The sequence below is a fragment of the Callospermophilus lateralis genome, chromosome 18 (genome assembly GCF_048772815.1).
Source record: "Callospermophilus lateralis isolate mCalLat2 chromosome 18, mCalLat2.hap1, whole genome shotgun sequence".
NCBI lineage: Eukaryota > Metazoa > Chordata > Mammalia > Rodentia > Sciuridae > Callospermophilus > Callospermophilus lateralis.
Window position 1 is genome coordinate 11261632 of NC_135322.1, and position 18826 is coordinate 11280457.

The following is an 18826-nucleotide window of genomic DNA, read 5'->3' on the forward strand; positions in this document are numbered from 1 at the left end:
TCATGTAACTGACTTTTCTCTCTGTCGTCCTGATTCCTGGGGCCTCTCACTTCCTGCACGAAACTGTCCCTGTCCTTACCTGTGGCAAATGTGCTGGTGTGTCTCAGGCACCTAAAACGGCACCCAGCACACAGTAGGGCCACACACATCTCCGCTGAGTTGGTTGGGAAGGCAGCCCCAGGAGGGGAAGGGGTGTTGGGAGGCCACTTGGGTCCCTCGAGGGAAGACACGATTTGGAGCCAGGCCGTGTGGCTGGGACTTGGCAGGTGACGGGGGAGGTGGGAGGACCGCGGTTGTTCATTTTTACCTGTTGAAAATAAAGCAGGAGCTGTCCTGCAGGGAGGTCCCCAAAGTCCCTCCTACACTCTTCTTTGGGGCAGGAAAAGATGGACTCTGCCCTGGGGGTTGGGTGGGTGGGCATGCAGGGAGGAAAAAACCCTGGTCCTGCATGAAAGGGTCACTTTGGGAGGTCCACTCCAGCGGCCGCTCTGTCCTCTGGGTGGGGAGGAGGGTCGGAGGAGGTGGGACCCCAGCCCAGGTGGACCGTGCGGAGGGGAAGGCGGCAGCCAGGAGGTAGACAGGGTGGGCGACCCTTGGATGCTGGGCAAGGGGTGAGGCCAGAGCAGTTTTAGAGGTGTTCTCAGCACAGGGGGCGCTGAGCTGGGGGGCATGTCGGGTGACATGGCCCCAGGTTCACTGACCCAGGTGTGCAGAGAAGGTGGGGCTGGAGGGAGCCCAGGGCACCTGGGGAAATTCGGTACCACCACGATTGGGCCTTCGACGGTGCCACATGGGCCGAGAGCCGGGGGGCCAGAACCCTTTGTCCTAGAGGCCCGGTGACTTCTCCAGGTCATCTCGCCTCTGACAGCCTCATTACTCAACTTAACCCCAAGATGGATGGTGACATGGCTCACCCTGTTCCACTTCTCAGTTTTCCACCGCGAGTGTGGAAACCAGAGCTTCTCTGCGTCGACTGGGGGTGGGGTCTGCAGAGCCCCGGGACCCTACAGCGGGGAAGCCTGCTGTCCCTCGAGGGGCTAATCAAGGTGGGGGTGCCTGCTGGGGCCAGCTGAGGGCCGCGGCTTGGAGCCTGGTTCTTCTCCACTGCCGAGTGGCGGGTGCAGCTCTTGATGGCAGGCCTGGCCCTCGGGCCTGCCCACCAGAACTCCCACGGGGCCAGAGGGACTCCACATGGGGTGCCCATGGGGTGCTGTCGTTCTGTGGTCCAGCCCGTCAGAGCCTTGCTGCAGCGCTCGGGGGCAAGGGCCAGCCTCAGCATCTTCTCCACATCCCATACCGTGTCCTCCTGGTCCTCCTGGCTCAGGTTGGTTGCCGGCTGACTCTGTCCCTGCGGGGCTGGGTCCTGCCTGGCTGTTCCGGGACAGGGTCACCAGGCGCTGCTTCCCGGGCAGCCTGGGGGACGGCGCTGCAGACACTGCTCTTGGCCTGGGGGCTGGGGGTCCGAGAGCAGGGCTGGCCCAGGATTATGGCGACAGCCCTCGTCGGGGTTACGGACCCCCCTCTTCCCATTATACTCCCATCAGAGAGTCTGTTGGCGAGGTCACTCCTCTCAGTGGGAGGGACACAACTGCCTCCCAAGGGCCCGCTCCTCCCGCCTCGGCCCCGAAGGCTGGGATTCCAACATCTGAACCTGGGGACACACAGACACTGGGTCTCGGCTGTGAGTCCACGGCCCCCGTCCTCATGGGGGCAACTGGGCTGCAGGGAGTCACCGCCTCTGGGGGGCGTCACGGTCCTGCAGCACCTTCCCTGGGTGGGCACCGTCCTGGGCGCTTTCCTAGCTTTGACCACAGAGTCCCTGCCACCATCCCCGCTAGAGGGGGACCCACGGGCCAGGGCCGCCCAGTTAGGAAACGGGGGAGTCGGGATGCAGACCCGGCCGTCTGGCTCCAGAGCCACCTGCAGGCTCACGCTCTTGGGGGCAGATACCTGGTGGCCACCTGTAGCAGGAGCGAGGCCCAAGTAGGGGCCGCAGGACGAGGCCTCCTTCCCTCGACGTCCGGGGCTCCTGGTGCCCCGAGGAGTAGCTTAGAGATTTCAGAGCCCCACTGGGCCCCCGGCCCCTCCCGTCCCCGGAGCCTAAGTCGCGGGAACTTCCCTCCGGGCCTCACAGGCTGCTGCCGTGGCTGGCCCCTCTGTCCTCCAGGGCCCAGCCCTGGTCCTTGGTCCTCCCTGAGCCAGGCACCCCTCTGACCTCCCCCAGGCCAGTCCTGCCTGCTCCGGCTTCCTGCTATCTGGGGTCAGGTCTGTGTCCCCTATTGGGGACAGGGCTGGAGCTGTTGTGGTCAGCGTTATATCCCCAAGACCACCAGGGACACAGATCAGCACAGGGGAGAATTCAGGGGGTATTTGCTAGATGAACGAGTGGATTTATAACTGGATTAATGATATTTCCCCTGAGGGACAGGAGGGCAGTTGGTGGGCTTCAGCTAGAGTGACCAGCTGTCTGTGGAAAGAGCCAAGGAGACAGAGGGCCTGGCACCCTGGAGCCAGGGGCGGGGACCCATGGGGCCTGCTGACTTCCCCTGTCTAGTTGGTCACGATAAATCTTTTTTTAAAAAAATTATTTATGTATTTTACAGTAGAATGAGAAATCTTGATCTATAGACTTTTAAAGGCCAAGAGCTTGTCTTGCTCATACAGAACTGGAAAAAGAGCTGGGCCTGGTGGTGCGTGTCTGTAATCCCAGCGACTCAGGAGGCTGAGGCAGGAGGATGGCAAGTGTGAGGCTAGCCTCCATGACTTAGTGAGACCTTGTTGCAAAATAAAAAGGACTGGGAGTGTAGCTCAGTTGTAGAGCATTCCCAGGTTTAATACCCTGTACAGCAAAATAAAATAAATAAATAAATAAAAGAAAAAAGAAAGAAAAAAGTGACTCTCCTATATCAAACCTTCAGATGTTCTCCAGGTCTTCTCGGAAGCCCACCCTGGGGCTGTCCCAGCCCTGGCCAGTTGCTTCCTGCCTGAGTTGAGAGCCCTGCGTAGGAGCAGGACCTATATCACACGCACAGTCTCAGCTCATCTGATATTTACAGGCTGCTCACTGTGAGCCTGGCATCCAGCCCAGCTGAGCCCTGAGTGACTGGCCATGATTGTTTTTATTGTCCTTGGCCGTCCTGACCTCAGTTCCTGGTCCTGGGGATCCTGGAATCCTGCTTGCGTGCTGGGCAGAGGAGGAAAGTGAGCCCTGGGGTGTGGGAGGGCAGAGGTGAGGCCAAAGTTCCCTCCCCGCCCCCACCCATCTGCCCGGGAGCCACTGTCAGCGCAGTTCTGGGGAGTTTGCCACAGAGCAGGAGGGACGGAGGGCAGCTGGTGGGCTGCGGCTAGAGTGACCAGCTGTCTGTGGAAGGAGCCAAGGAGACAGAGGGCCTGGCACCCTGGAGCCAGGGCCGGGGACCCATGGGGCCTGCTGACTCCCAGAGCCACCTGTGGACGGGAATCCTGCTCTCAGGTGGGTGGGTGAGGGGCTCCGCGCGTCTGTCTGCCAGGTGTGTGTGCGTGCGTGCGTGTGGGTGTGTGTGCACACATACACGCGTGCAGAGAGACAGAGGCAGAGAAAGAGACCGAGGGATACAGGGGGAGCGGGAGAGACTGACCTTAGGGAGAGCCACAGAACAGAGAGGGACAATGAAAAAGGGAAAATCAAGTAGAAAGTGAACCCGAGGCAAGGCCAGGGAGAGCTGGGCAGAGAGGGGCAGCCAGAGCAGAGACAGCGGGAAGACAGGGAGGCTGTGCAGAGGGAGGAGGGAGACAGACACAGAGACCCAGAGAAAGCCCTGGAGCACAGATAGGCCGACAGAGTGAGGGGCCCATCCCAGGCTTCAGGACACGGCCCAAGAACATCTGAGATGAGGGAGAAACGAGACTCTCTGGCAGGAAAGGCATTCTGGAGGTGAAGAACTGATTTTGCAGTGGGTCATGGGAAGAGCCAGGATGTAGCCCACCTTGCTGTGTGACTCTGAGGCCAGCTCCTCCCTCTCTGGGCTGGAGGCTTGCTGGCCGACCGGAAGCCCGCGGGGACTTGGGGTCCTGGGGAAGCTGAGAGCGAGCAGCAGGGCCTGTGAGTTTCTCTCAAGGCTGGCCTCCTCCTGATGGGGCGCAAGTCAGGACTGTTAGAGACGGAACAGGAGGGGAGGCCAGGTGAGGGCTTTCCACAGAGGGAGGCTCCCGTCTCAGGCAGGTCTGAGGACGAGGACCACCCTAGATGTTCTCAAGTCTTTTCGATTGTCCTTGTGACTGTCACGTGAGATGGGAACGATCGGTACCCTCGTTTTACAAAAGGAGAAACCGAGACTCAAATGAGAACATCACTTGCCCAGAAAGATGACAAAGCTGTGACTGAACCCAGACAGTTTCTTTGAGCCAGGGACCTTAACCTCCAATGGCATCAGAGGCAGAGAAAGGCGAGCACCATCCCTACTACCATCCAAAGAAGCCGAGGCCGGGGCGCAGTGGCACACCCTGTAATCCCAGCAGATTGGGAGGCTGAGGCAGGAGGATCTCGAGTTCAAAGCCAGCCTCTGCAACTTAGGGAGGCCCTAAGGAGCTTAGTGAGACCCTGTCTCTAAATAAGAAATAAAAGGGGCTGGGGATGTGGCTCGGGATTTGAGCACCCCAGATTCAATCTCTGGTACCTAAATAAAGAAAGTAAGAAAGAAAGAAATAAACCGAGGCTCACAGAGAGCAAGCCCTTGCCCACATCCGTCGAGCCGGCAAGCACCAGAGGCCATACTTGATGCCAGCCGTCCTAGGAGCCAGCCCTACATCACCAGATGCTGGGAAAAGGGGCGGTGCTGAAGCCAAACTGGGGTCTTCTGAGGGTGGCGAGGGGCTTGGGGGCAGCCCCTGTTCACTGGGCTGTGGAGAGGGACGGGGTGTCACACAAGCGCAGCCTGCCACGCCCCGGCCCCGGCCAGCCTCCGTGACTCTGTGCAGATGGGCCACATGCAGAACTGGGAACAACTGCCACCTTGTTCCTTGTCCCTCCCCGTCCCCTGGAAGATGGGGAGTGTCCTGAGGGCGAGTCCGGGGAGGTGGCGAAGGTGAATCCCTCCCTCTGGAGGTGAGAGTGGAAATTCTCGCTGGGGCTGCCCTCTGTCCCCATCCTGGGTTCACGGGCGGGACTGGGTGTCTTCTGGGCGTGGCAGCCCAGGCTCAAGGTCAGCTTCTGCCACTTACTCTCAGGGGCAGAGCCGGTGACATCCCTTCTCTGAGCACCTGCTTTCCTCTCTGTGGAATGGGGAGGGCCCCCGTGCACCTCCAGGGGAGTAAGGGCAGACGAAGGGAACACAGTGACCGTGGGGGAGCCCCGTGACGGCTTGCCGAGATTTATTATCCCCCCACCCCCCACCCCGGGAGGCAGATGATATTCTGCCCATTTTACGGCGGAGGAAATGGAGATTCTGGGAAGAGACAAGCGTGTCCTCGGTTACAGCCCCAGGAAGCGGTGGGCAGGACAAGCCTCTTGGGGTGGAACGCCGAATCTGTGACCTCGGCCTCCCTCATTGCCTCCTCTTCCCCTCCAGCCTCACTTCTGACAGCGTGGAGTCCTCCCGCGGCAGCCCAGCTCACCCCCAGTGCCATCCTGCCTGACACCACCTCAGGTGAGCAGGGTGTTGTTCTGTGTTTGGGACCCCCCCCCCACCCCCCGGCCACCCCAGGCCCATGGCAGATTCAGAGGTGTGAGCAGAGAACGAGGCTGTCCTCCTGATCTCGGCCTCCACAGAGATCAACCGTCTGGGTTCCACGCCCAAAGTCCCAATCGGATGAGTGTGAGGGGCCCAGGCAGGGTCTGGCCGTGCCTACCCCAGGCAGCTGTGTTGGGGACAGGAGCAAAGTGGTGGACTGTGGCCATCACAGCCGCGGAGAGGAGTGTTGGCTGAGAGGGGCTAGGGGGCCCTCAGTGGTGTTGGGATGGGCTTGCTTGTCTTTGCAGCTGATATTGACGGATCCCCTCTCACGTCCTAGATGCTCTGCTTTATTTGCACAGTGTCTGAGAGGGGATATAGATCCCGTACCTAGAACCCGAGAGCCCAGCTCCGTGTGTCTCCTGGCCATCCTGATCCATCCCTGGATCCCTCTCTGGCTACGCCTGGTTCTCCCCCGTCGGTGTCTCCGCCTCCACCTCCGTCTCTTGCTTTCTTCCTCGGCAGAATCCCTGGACAAGCCCACCATCTCAGTCACTCAGAGCACAGTCACAGAGTACAAGGACGGGGTGACTTTCTACTGTGACACCACGGAACTCCACGTCACCATCCGCTGGGTCTTCCAGAATCAGTCCCTGGTGTTGAACGAGCGCATGCAGCTGTCCGCGGATGGCAAGACGTTCACCATCCTCACGGTCCAGCGGGAAGACTCTGGGACTTACCAGTGTGAAGCCTGGGATGCCCTTGAGTTCCAGAGCAGCGATGCCATCTTCCTGGAGGTCAACTGTGAGTCTCCTTCTGTCCCCGGTCCCCAGTCCCTTGTAGACACTCACTTCCTGGGTGCCTCACCCAATCTCACAACCCTGAATCCCAACCCAATGCAGAACTGTCTGTCTTTGAACTTGAACTTAGAACGGTTTGACATCTCTGCTCAGAGGCTACTGGAAACTCCAACGAAATGGACCTAAACTTGAGCTCCCAAACCTCAGATCTTGGCTGCACGGTCTTGCCTGGGTCGGGCGTGGCAGGGAGCCTCAGCTGGCCCGAGCTGTGCCTTCCAGTCCTGCTTCACCCAGGGACAGAGCTGCCGTTAACCCGGAGCCCACACCTCCTCTGCCCATGAGCGGGAGGAGGGAACGCGGTCTATACGGATCCCGAGTCCCCCTGCAAGAGAGCTGTGTTGTAACGGCTGTCATTGTTCCTGTCCTCCCAGATGGTCCCGACCTTATCGAAATCAAGTTGGATTCAGGTGTTCCCAGCGGGGAGGCAATCGAGGTTCTAGAAGGCTCCACCGTGAACTTCCAGGCGGAAGTGCAGTCCCACCCAGACCCTACCTATTCCTGGATTTTCCCCAACAATTACATCCTGTCTTCCACCACGGGGACGCTGACCATCGATGCCGTGTCCAGGGAGCACGAGGGCATGTTCAGGTGCTTGGTGAACAACAGTGCCACCCTCCTGACCCGCCTGGGTGCTCTTCGAGTCCACGTCCTCGGTGAGTCCCCTTCCCTGGTCCCCCTCTTTGTTCTTCTCAGAATCAGAGGCCCTCCACGTCACAGGCCACCGGGAGGTCTCATCCGGGGCCCTTGGCCATTCTGTGTGAGAGAGATGCTTGGCTGGGTCTCAGGTGGCCCAGAAAACGTGCCGTGTCCTAGAGAGTCAGTGGCCGCAGTGAGGTCCTCAGGGAGGCTGAGAAAACAGTTAACACCGAGCCCCACCAACACCCCAGAGTTGGAGGGGGACCCGAGAGCGGGCACGTCCCACTTGTCTGGTGGCTGAGTCGCACTCCCACCTCAGGGAAGGACCCAGACCCTGGTTGGGCACGTCCCCCAGGAGACCCTGCTGACTCTCCATGGCTGTCCACGGCTGGATTCTGTGGAAGAGGGGTTGATTGTCAATGTGTAACACCAACACAACATTCCTTACACCCACAGCCCCCCAATAACCACGTGTGCACGCACACTTACCATACGACACACACCACAGACACACAACTCATATACAACACATGCGTGCAAGAAACAATACTGCAGGCACACAGCACGCACACAACACGCACATGTAGAGCATGCACAAGATATGCGTGTGCAACACACTCGATACTCTGCATTACACAACCAAGACACACAACACCCACACACTGTGCACACAGACCCATAACCCTCCATACACTCGCACATATTCACAGTACTTTAACAACACACAAGACATACAGACAAATTTCATGTACGTGTACACAACGCAGAAAACGTACTGTATACTGCACCAAATATACACACAGGCCATTCACACCCAGCACAGCCGTACACAAAGCATAAACACACAACATACAACACACACCCATAACACAGACGATACCGCAGACACAGCACCCAAGGTTGCACGCAGAACATATGCACACGTGTAACACAGGCTCACACATGAGGTGTCTGTGTATACCATCCACACACCTCACTCACAACACACACAACACACACGGCAGGCACAAAACACACATTCACAGACACACAAACGTGCACCACACACAATATTTATATGACACACTTGACCACAGGAGAGATTCATGTGCCACATGCACCACACAGTTTGATTCAGAACACACGCACACACATGCTGCCCACAACACGCACACACACACACACACATGCACACACAAACACACGCACACTACCCACACACATGCACACACACATGCACACGCCCTGGGGAGCCCCTGTGGGCCCCGTGGGCAGGGGGCGGGGAAGCTTCCTTGAATCTGACCCGTGTCTCCCGTGTTTCCAGAAAACCTGACCAAGCCTCAGGTGGAGGCCTGGAGCCTGAACCTTGTGGAGACTGTGGGCCCCGTGAACCTGACCTGCCAGACCGCCCATCAGAGGGTGGCGGTCCAGTGGTTTGTGAGGGATCAGCCCCTCCTGCCCAGCGAGCACCTGGCCCTGTCAGACGACAACATGACCCTGGTCATCCACAGCCCCCGGCGGGACGACACGGGGCCCTACGCGTGTGAGATCTGGCACTGGGGCAGCCGGGCTCGCAGTGACCCCATCACGCTGACCATCAACTGTGAGTGGCCCGGGGTGGTGGCCGCGTCCTCCTCCCTCCAGGTTCTTCTTCCACTCACTCACCACGTGCTCCATGCCAGCCGCGAGCCTGGGCGGGGACAAGACCGCGGGCCTGTGCTGGGGGACCTTAGGTCCCAGGCAGTGGCTGAGGGACAAGAACCTCAGGGGCAGGGACGGCCGGTGAGGGGGGACCGTGAGGGGGGACCGTGAGGGGGGACCGTGCTTGGTGTGTTGGAGGAACCGCAGGAGGCAGGGGAGGAGGGAGGGGGTGATTGAGGGTGGGGGGAGGAGGTGGCCGGTGACGGGGTGAGTGCCAGGTGGCGTGGTGACCGGGTGAGGACCAGGAGGTGCTGGCCCCGTGGGCCACAGCGGGAGCCCCAGGAGCTCTGAGCAGAGGAAGCGTCCAGGGAGAGCAGGGCGCTGACCCTCCAGAGCTCGGCTCTTGTGCTGCGAAGAGGAAGGTTGAGGGTCAGACCCAAGTCCCCCAGGAGCCCTTGGCTAGGGGTGAAGGGGGGAGAAAACAAAGCCCTCGGAAAGGGGCGCTTCAGCCAAAGCACTGCAAGGGAGGGCGGGGCCGTCTCCAGGCAGAGGACGATGGAGGGGACAGTGCTGTCCCCAACTTCATCACTGTGTATGTTAACTTGAAAACTGGGGTGGCCCGTCAGCAACCCTCGCTAATCGGGTGTTCAACTCCCCCGTCACGGCGGGTGGGGACTTCTGACCTGCCTTGGTCCTCTCTGGAACTGTCACCGTGGCCATCCTACCTGGGGGGCTTCATCTACCCGTCAATCCCATGTTAATGGGGGCACTGGGGTCAGTAGCTGGTCAGAAGTTAGTGGCCCGAGCTACTAAAGGAATCTTCGTCCCCCGACAAACAGAGACCCCTTGAGCCGTGGCCCCTAGCCTCACGTCCACATCCGGGGGCCCTGTCCGAGGCAGTCCCACGAATCCTTTTCTCTTGACGCATTTCCGATTAGCTCCTTTTGCTTCTCTTTCTTTTCTACAACGTAACTACCACTTTGCTTTCCCGTTTACTCTGGAGGGAGTGTAAAGACCCTTGAGTGATCTAAAGAGCCGGTGACCTGGCCTGCATCTCACGGCTCATTGCTCGCTGCTGCTAACCCAAGGACAGGACCAGACAGGTGTTGACAGGGACCCGCTGGCCCGTCTGCGACAAGGCAGGGGCAGAAACAGGAGACGGAGGTTCCCACAGGGGCTTTGTCCTTGGCAGAGCAGCCCTGGGTGGGGTTCAGTGGGAGGCACAGGCAGGGGAGTTATTGGGGAAAACATTCCTGGCAGGGGCCATGGAAGGCCGGGAAGCCATGGGATTGAGAGGCCAGCGGAGGGGGAGGGAGGGAGGGTGGGATGGCAGCGCTGACGGCAGCAGAGGCTGGGGGTCACCCCCCAGGTCCCCCAGGAAGGGGCGCCTCCCCGCGCCCCGAGAGACTGGCAGGTGCAGCTCCTGGCAGGATGGGGGTGGACGTCAGCCTGCAGCTGTGCCCTGGGTCTGTCACACTGTTCCCACTGGAGGTCTTCCAGGCGCCTTATGGTGGCCACAGTCGTCCAGTGAGGGGAGACGGGGCTGGAACCGAGCCGCCACCGCTGTGGGGTAACAAGAAGCCGTCAGTGGGCTCAGGGCAGGGAACTCACAGGTCTGCTGCTGGGAGATGAGTCGTGGCAAGAAAGAGAAGAGACCCCAGCGGCTCCAGGGCTGGGGATGTGGCACAGGGTGGAGCCCTGGCCTGGGACACAGACGGTGTCAATGACGGGACCGCGGGCGGGAAGGCGGGCGGCCTCCAGGTCTGTTGGCTTGAGCTACCTAAGGATGGAGGAGCCAAGAACTGGTATGGAAAGATTGGGGAGAAGAGGTTTCAGCAGGGAGACAAAGCTGGGGTCCACTTTTTCTATTTTTTTGGTACGAGAATTGAACCCAGAGGCGCTCAACCCCTGAGCCACATCCCCAGCCCCCTTTTATATTTTATTTAGAGACAGGGTCTCGTTTAGTGCCTTGCTGAGTTGCTGAGGCTGACTTTGAACTCGCCTCGTCTCCCGAGCTGCTGGGATCGTAGGCGTGGGCCGCTGGGTGCCTGGCTTCGGGTTCACTTTTCCACCTGTTGGGCAGCAGGGTTAAGAACATGTCTTCTCTGCTGCTCCTTCTCCATTCGTTCCTACTTTAACCGTGAAGCAAAAATATTTATTTTGTGTCCTCTGGGCCAGGCAACAGGGTGGGCAGTCGGTGGTCACAATTCCCAGTGTTGCGGCCTCCTGGCAAGTAAAATACCGACCCATCAGTGCTGCTATGTGGGGAAAGAAGGGGGGTTTGGAAGCCTCAGAGGAGGGGTGTGGGAAGGCCATTGTGAGAGCTGAGGCCCCCCCTGTGCAACTGGAGGATGAGCAGGGGTCAGCAATGCAGCGTGACAGGCTGGTGGCCTCTCAGGTAGGATCTTGCTCCGGGATGAGAGCAGGAAATGTGGAAAGGTGGGTGACGGGGTTGGAGAGGTCTAGGAGGGTCATTCACATTATGAATGACCTCATCAGCCCTGGGCTTTGTCCCAAGGACACTCGGGGGTGGGGGTCATGGAAGGTTCTGAGCCGAGAAGCCATGGCATCAAGTTTGTGCCCAGGAAGACCCCTCTGGGGGGTGGGTGGAGGTGGAGCCTGGGATGCAGAGTCCAGGAGGGGCTGGACACAGCGAGGGAAGCTGGTCGGGGTCCTGGGGTTCCGATGGGGAGGAAAGAACAGATTCAAAGAATGCTGGGGAGGGGCATGGGCAGGGCCTTCTTCTCCTAGAATATCCCAGCCAGACACGGTGCATAGACACTTTCCAGAAGAAGGGAAATGCATTCTTTCATGAATTTGAGCAAGGCTTGGCTTCCAGACTCCTTTAGTTGGGATGTAAATCCAACTGCGACTTCTGTTTGTTTTCTTCGTGTGCGTAGGAGAGCCAGCGGTTCCCCGCTGGGGAGTGGTGAAGAAAATTTGCCACGTGTTTATGTCATTGGGAATCCATAGCATTAGTGCTTGGGGCTGCGTGCCCAGAGCCAGAGGCTCTGTGAAGCCTGGCGCCTTGTGAGGTTCCTTGGAGAGATTTCTCCTGTGTAAAGGCAATTACCATCCCATGGTGGGGACCAATATCTGCTTGTCACACAGCTCAGGACAAAGGGGGAGCATTTCCCTCTCTTCCACTAAGATTCCTTTCTTTCTTTCTTTCCCCCACTTTTTTTTTTTTTTTTTTTGGTGGTACTAGGGATTGCACACAGGGACACTCTAACACTGAACTACACCCTGGCTCTTTATTTTTATTTTTATTTCGAGACAGGGTCTTGCTAAGCTGTTGAGACTGGCCTCAAACTCATGATCCTCCAGCCCCAGCCTCCCTAGCTGCTGGGATTACAGATGAACCCCTATCTCCATATGCCTCCTCCCTGCAGTTGATTCTTTTCAACTTAGACAGCCGATGTCTCCAGGCTGCAGATTGGAATTCCCTCAGTTCCAGCTGAGCAGGGGGGGGGGGAGAGGGGGGGGAGAGGGGGGGGAGAGGGGGGGGAGAGGGGGGGGAAGCACCATTTACAATGTGGAAGAGGGAAGGGGAGAAAGGGGTCATTTGGCAGACGTGTGGCTTTGCCTGCAGATGGCCCTGACCGAGTGGAAATCACCAGCGGGTCTCCGCCTGCTGTGGTGGGCACCGTCCAGGGGAAGCTCAACTCCAGCCTGACCCTGCAGTGCCGGGCCGAGTCCCAGCCAGAGGCGGAATACAGCTGGGTCCTGGAACACCACACGGGGGTGTACACGGGGGAGCAGCTGGTCATCAGGGGTCTGACCCGGGAGCATGAGGGCATCTGCAGCTGCACAGCCTCGAACTCTCTGACCAGCCTGGCCCGCTCTGCCTCTGTGATGATCCAAGTAGGTGAGTCTCTCCGGTGCGTCTTTCCTTGGGATCCGGGTGGCCTCTGCCTTGCTGGCTCCAGCCACCTACCCTGTGACAGCGAATGCACTGCATGTGTAAGTTCCTGGCCGGCCGGGAGCTTTGAATCGCAAACCCTCTGTTTCTTGCTGTGTGCCCTGGTCAACTCTGCAGCCTTCTCTGAGCCTCAGTTTTCTTACCTGCAAGTGGGTTTGTGATGCCCACCTATCAGAGGTATTTAGAAAGACAACGCATCATGAGATAGCCCGTGGGAGAGGTAGAGGGACGGTGGAGAGGATCAGGAATCACGTTAATAACAACTGGACTTGTCAAGAACTGTCTTGAGAAGGTAGCATAGTGTTGCTAGCTACAGGGATTCACATCCTGGCTCCAGTACTTACTAGCTGTGTAATCTTGGGCAACTTACTTAACATCTCTGGGCCTCTGATTTATTATCAGTAAAACAAACAATAATTGGACCTATTTCTTAGGGTTGTTGAAGATTAATTAATGTTTATAAAGTCCTTAAGTTTGTACTTGGTATGTTGTTTTTGTTAAACAAAATAAAATTATTCTCTATTGAGCCTGTGCTACATGCCTGAACCAAACCTTTCCATATACAGTATCAAAAAATACTTGTTAGGTGCTCTCTGCCAGCCAGTAAGAGGCCAGCCTGTTAGTACCTCCATTGTTCAAAGGGACAGACTGAGACTTAGAGACTCAACCCTGTTGCTGGTGTTTGATTTTTATTTTTTGTACCAGGGATTGAACCCAAGGCTCTTAACCACTGAGCCACATCCCCAGCCCCCAGCCCCCAACTTTTTGTGTTTTATTTAGAGATGGGGTCTGGCTGAGTTGCTCAGGGTCTTGCTAAGTTGCTGAGGCTGGCTTTGAATTCTCGATCCTCCTGCCTCAGCCTCCCAAGCCGCTGGAATGAAGGCGTGAGCCACTGTGGCTTGTGGCAGGGGTTTGAAACCAGACTGGCTGCCTCACAGCGGTGTTCTTTGGTTGCCCACTAAGCTGAGGACCCCATGCAGCTCTCAAATGACCTCCTTTAATCTCCAGTGCAGCCCTTTGGTCCTGTGAATGGACAACAGGCTCAGAAGAGGAGCAGGGAGTTAGCAGGTTTGATTGACACTGATGGGAATGTTCCAGATTTTGAGAGAGAGCTCATAGAAAGGCTCATGGTGCTTAGTGCTCGCTAGATAGCAACATCTTTCATTGTCACGGGTCATCATCGTCATCATTTTCTCATCGGGCACCTCTGATGTGTCAGGCAGTGGATGGTGCTTCGGTGCACGATCCATTTCATCCCCTCAAAAAATATGTGCAAAAATGTGAGGGTCAGCAGTTAACATCCTTGTTTCACATAAAGAAATGGAGACTCGGAACAGAGCTCCGAACCCCCAAGGCATCTCAGGAAGACCCCGTCAGAGCAGAGCCCCTGCCCCATGCCCCTCACCCTCGCCCTCCCTGGTGGCTGCATTGGGCAGAGCTGAGATTTGGACTCAGGTCGCGCGACTCCAGACCAGTGCTATGGAGGCTGCCCCCTGGTGACTGAAAAGCAAGTGTTTGTCAAATGTCGGTGAAGATGAAGCCGCAAGCCTAGGGCTGGGGCTGGGGCTGGGGCGGGGGTGTGTCCAGCCTGGGTTTGGGTGTCCTCTCCCCAGATCCGGAGTCCTCCCTGTCCGCCGGGGCCATCGCTGGCATTGTTATCGGGATCCTGGCGGCCATTGCTCTGGTCCTCGGCCTGGGCTATTTCTTCTACACCGGAAAGGCCAGATGGTAAGACTGGGAAGGGGACGGGGCGTGGCCCGCAGGGCCACCTGGTGGGAGGTTTGCGGACCTCGGTGCTGAGCCGCGAGGGCGGCCCCTGGGGACTTCAGAGCTCGGGTCGCCGTCTGGGAATGGACGTGGGGTATGGATGGAGCTCGGGGAGAGGAGCAAGAGCCAGCGGTGCGGGATCACAAGGGATCTGGCGTTTCAGGCCCTCAAAGGGGTCCGCGGATGGCCCCAGCCCCGAGGCCACACCGCCCACCTCCGCGCGGGAGCAGGCGACCCGGCCCAGTTTCGGTAAGTGACGTGGTGGCCCATGCGTGGGAGCTGGGAAGAGCAGGGGCCGCGAGCTCTGGCCTCTCGTCCCCGCTCTGCCACCGAGGGACTGGTCACAGGCAAGTCCTGACCTCCGTGAGCCTCAGTGTCCCCAGCACTCGCAGGGCCACACCCAGCCCTTTCTCCTTCCTGGGTCTCAGGGAATCTGGTTCATTGCTGTCAAAGCCGGAGCCAAAGGAGCTGGGTGCTCCTTGCTGATCCCCAATCCAGGCTCCCGCTCCGCCTGGACCCCGAGCCTCCAGTGCCCTCTGCTGGCGACACCTTAGTCCTCTGTGGATCTGGGTTTCTGGAAAGATGAGCCCCGATGTGTCAGGCCCCCTAGAGATTGTGGGGTCCAGGTCCGCTGGGACCAAGGGCGGGGACTTAAGATTTCTGTCCCCACGGTGTCATGGAGCAGCCTTGTGTGACCCAGAACTTGGTTTCCAGGACGTTCCCTGGTCAATCTCCCCAGAGATGTAAGGGGGAGAACTGGGAGGAGGAGGTGGGTCCGGACAGACAGCTCTTCCTGTCCAGCTCTTCTAACTCCAGGTCTGGGCTGGGATTTTACTTCCTCTAGACAAACCGAGGCCTGTGTATGACAATATACCCGAGCCCCAGGGACAGATCGGAGCCAAAAAGGTGGGTGTGCTCCAAAGGCACCTCCATGACCCTCTGACTTTCCGTCCCTTCCCAGACCAGCAGGGCAGTGGCAATTCTGCCCCTGGGGGCGGGGGAGGGGGCTGGTGTGATCTCTGGCGGACCCCCAGGGCCAGTTTGGGTCTCTGCATCTCCTCCTCTGCCTTCTCCGAGGCTCTCAAGACCTTCTCTGCCTGTTCGTCTCTTCTCCTTGTCTTCTTGCTCTTTAATATGACAATGCCCAGACTTGGTCCCTCTGGGAATCAGAAGGGACATAACTACCTCCCCCGGCCTTTCCTATCCTAGGGATTGAACTCAGGGGTGCTCTCCCACCGAGCCACCTCCCCAGCCCTTTTTATATTTTATTTTGAATCAAGGTCTTGCTAAGGCTGGCCTCTGGCTGAGGCTGCCCTTGAACTTGAGATCCTCCTGCCTCAGCCTCCCAAGAGGCTGGGATCACAGGCCTGCGCCACCATGCCTGGCTGGAATTTAACTACCTTTGAGGCCAAATCTATTTCTGAGAATTTCCTGGAGTGGGCCCCATCAAGCCCTGTGATCTCTCCTTACTACTTTATTTTTCCCTAGAAGGTGCCATCAGGTCTCCCAGAGCAGTTCTATGAGGTATGTGGGCCCAGGAAAGACAGCTGAGAATTTTCTGTGTGTCAGGCCTGAGAAGCCGTCTCCTCTAAGCCATCCGTGGTCCATCGCGGGGTCATGGATGGGGAGAACCGGGCCATGGTCTCACAGAGAGCTGGGTCAGACTGGCCCCTCCTTGGTTCCTTCTACCTCCGGGGCTTGGGACGGGTTGCCGTGGGGGGGGGGGTGCTGGATTCCACATGCTGGGGCTGGGAGTGGGGGGTCCAGAGCCCGTGGGAGAAAGGACAGAGTCCGGGCCAGCAGAGGCCTGGGTCCTAACCCTTCTTCCTCCTCCTCTGACCCTCTGCGAGAAGCTGGGTGGACCCCTGTCCTCTCTCTGGGTCTCTGAGGAGCGTAGTTGGTATCTTCCAGGAAAACGACGTCTGCTGACAGATTTCTCTGCTCACTTGCAGAAGGAGCCACCTTCAGCAACCCCCGGGGACCACTTTCCCAGCCCCAGGAAGCCACCACCCAAACTTCCGATGCACGCATTGGTCCCTCCCCTATCAACTGAAGACACAGACGACAGCTATGAGGTATCTGGTGCCCCTCTTCAGACACATGGAGAGTGGTCACCCTCCGCGTCCTTCCCCCACTGAAGGGTCTGACGGGGTGAATAGATTCCCCTCTGAAAAGCCTTTCACTCCCGTCCTCCGGTTCCCATCTTCCGTTTCTGGTTGATCCCATCCATCCCCTTTCAGCGTGGCCCGTGTACTCCATCGGGGCTTCCACAGAACTCCTTTTCACTCGTTCATGTCCTTTCTACCATTTAACTTTCCCCCGTGTCTTTCTGTAGCATGTTACCCCGCCCCCTTACCCCCATTCCACTCGGTGTTACTCCAGTCCACTGGACCCTGCTCCTTCTCTCCTGTCCTTCTCCACGTCTTGGATTCCGTCCCACCCCCCTGTGTCCCCTCCTCCTCTTTCCTATTTCATTCCTTTCCGTTGGGTCCACTCCTTTCTGTGATGCTAAAGGTGCTGGCCAAGGCTCAGGTCTCATCTGAGGCTCGACTGGGGGATGGTCTGCGTCCCAGCTCACGTGGCTACTGGTAGCCTCAGTTCCTTGCAGGCGGTCCGAACAAGGGCCGCAGTTTCTTACCGACTGTTGGCTGGAGGCCACCCTCAATCTTTTGCCACATGTCACTTTCCCTAGGGAGCTCACGACTTTGCATCTGGCTTCTTCAAAGCCAAGATGGAAGATGTGATCTTATGTCAAGGATCACATGGGCTGGGCTGGGGCTGGGGCTCAGGGACAGAGCACTGGCCTAGCGAGGCCCTGGGTTCCATCCTCAGCACCACATTGTATATATATATATGGAATCACATGGCAAAATCATCCCATCCTGTCACCTTTGCCATACTGTATTGCTTAGTAGCGGGTCACAGGTCCTGCCCTGGAGGGGAGGAATTCGCAGGGGCACAGATGTCCAGAGGTCGGCAGTATGGGGTCGACTTAGAATGTGTCTGTCCCAGTGGGGAAGAGTGTGGGCCGTTCCAGAAACACAGAGGTAACAGGGTGACTGTAGTGACCTTTGGAGTTTCCAAGGGTGGGAGAGGAGCGTCCAGGCTGCTTGGGCCCCAGACCACAGCCAACGAGGACAGAAATCTCCAGCAGGCAAGGGGACCTCACTCTTCTCTCTGTTTAACAGACCCTCGTGAATCCGGAGCCCGACATTTACTGCCGAATCAACCCGTCGGTCTGACGGAAGCCGACCTCTTTTCTCCAGAAGTCCTGGAGAAACCACCCTCTCAGGCCTTCAGTGACCTCAGGGACACCTTGTTCCGACATCGAGCCCAGCCATCCCCGCCGCCTCTGCAGACCTTGCAATGTTCTACTCCACTGTGTGGGTCGGGCCTCGGAACCTGGCCCTCACCAAACCTCAGGCTTTGGACTCCTGTTTTCCTAAAAGCCTCAGGGACAGGGGAAGGTGACGGCCCTGGAACTGGAAGTGGAGGGCCGGGCTCGAGGCTCAGCAGCTGCGGGTACCACGGTTGGCTCTTGAGGCTGAGCCAATGCTGTTGGTGAACCCAGCAGCGGGGGAGCCGCATGAGCCCACGGCAGCCAGGGATGTGAGGGGACATCGGCAAGGGCTGGACAGGCGGTGGCCTTTCAAATCATTATAGAGGATCAGGACAAGGAGCTCTTAGGAAATGACGGGAAGAAAACGTGGAATGAAACAAGGGGTTGAGGCTCCTGGGGGAGGGGGAGGGGAGGCAGGAGATTCTGAGATTTCTTAGGGGTGCAGGGACGGAGAGGGTGAGGGGGAGACGAGTGAGGAGTGGAGGAGAGTCCTGAACCTGGTTCCCAGAGCAACTGCGGGACTGGCAGGTCACTGGGGAGGGTCAGTGTGGGACAGGGAGGGAAGTGAAAACTTGGATCAGCTAAATTGAGAATCAGGGCAATCAAACAAGCAATCAGGGCTGGAGGCGATGGTTCCTGAAAGTCTGGGGCGATCAGGGCTGGAGACCACATCGAGAGGGGTCCCTAAAACCACCTAAAAGGATTCAGAGGACCCAGTTCTTATGCCCCTGGTTGCAGCTTTTACAGAAAAAGGATAGAGAGAGAAATCAGCAAAGGGGAAAGGCACAGAGGAGCCCGCGCACAGATTTCCAAGTGTTTGTGGTCACTGGAGTCACGTGGGAATCCCCAGCAAGATGTGTGATGACATGTGGTAAGCGTTGGCCACCAGGGAGGCTCACCCAAACCTGGGCCAAGTCCCATCAGCACCTGTGCCTTGTGACTGGCCAGTCACAGCCTTCGCGTGCAGTCCCTTGACAGACCTGCAGGGCGGAGCTCCAGGGCTCAGCATGCAAGACACCTGACCAGGTAGAAG

At 58.1% G+C, this 18826-nt stretch overlaps 1 protein-coding gene across 1 annotated transcript; it reads left to right on the forward strand.

Moving 5' to 3' along the window:
- Window positions 1-3420: 3420 nt before the first annotated feature.
- On the forward strand, window positions 3421-17695 carry Ceacam20 (CEA cell adhesion molecule 20). Its single transcript, XM_076837506.2, is given in 11 exon segments — window positions 3421-3472; window positions 5547-5653; window positions 5655-5700; window positions 6174-6452; window positions 6880-7161; window positions 8448-8726; window positions 12357-12649; window positions 14308-14414; window positions 14617-14696; window positions 15298-15359; window positions 17642-17695. Coding segments are annotated over 11 exon segments (1641 nt in total).
- The last annotated feature ends 1131 nt before the right edge of the window (window positions 17696-18826 follow it).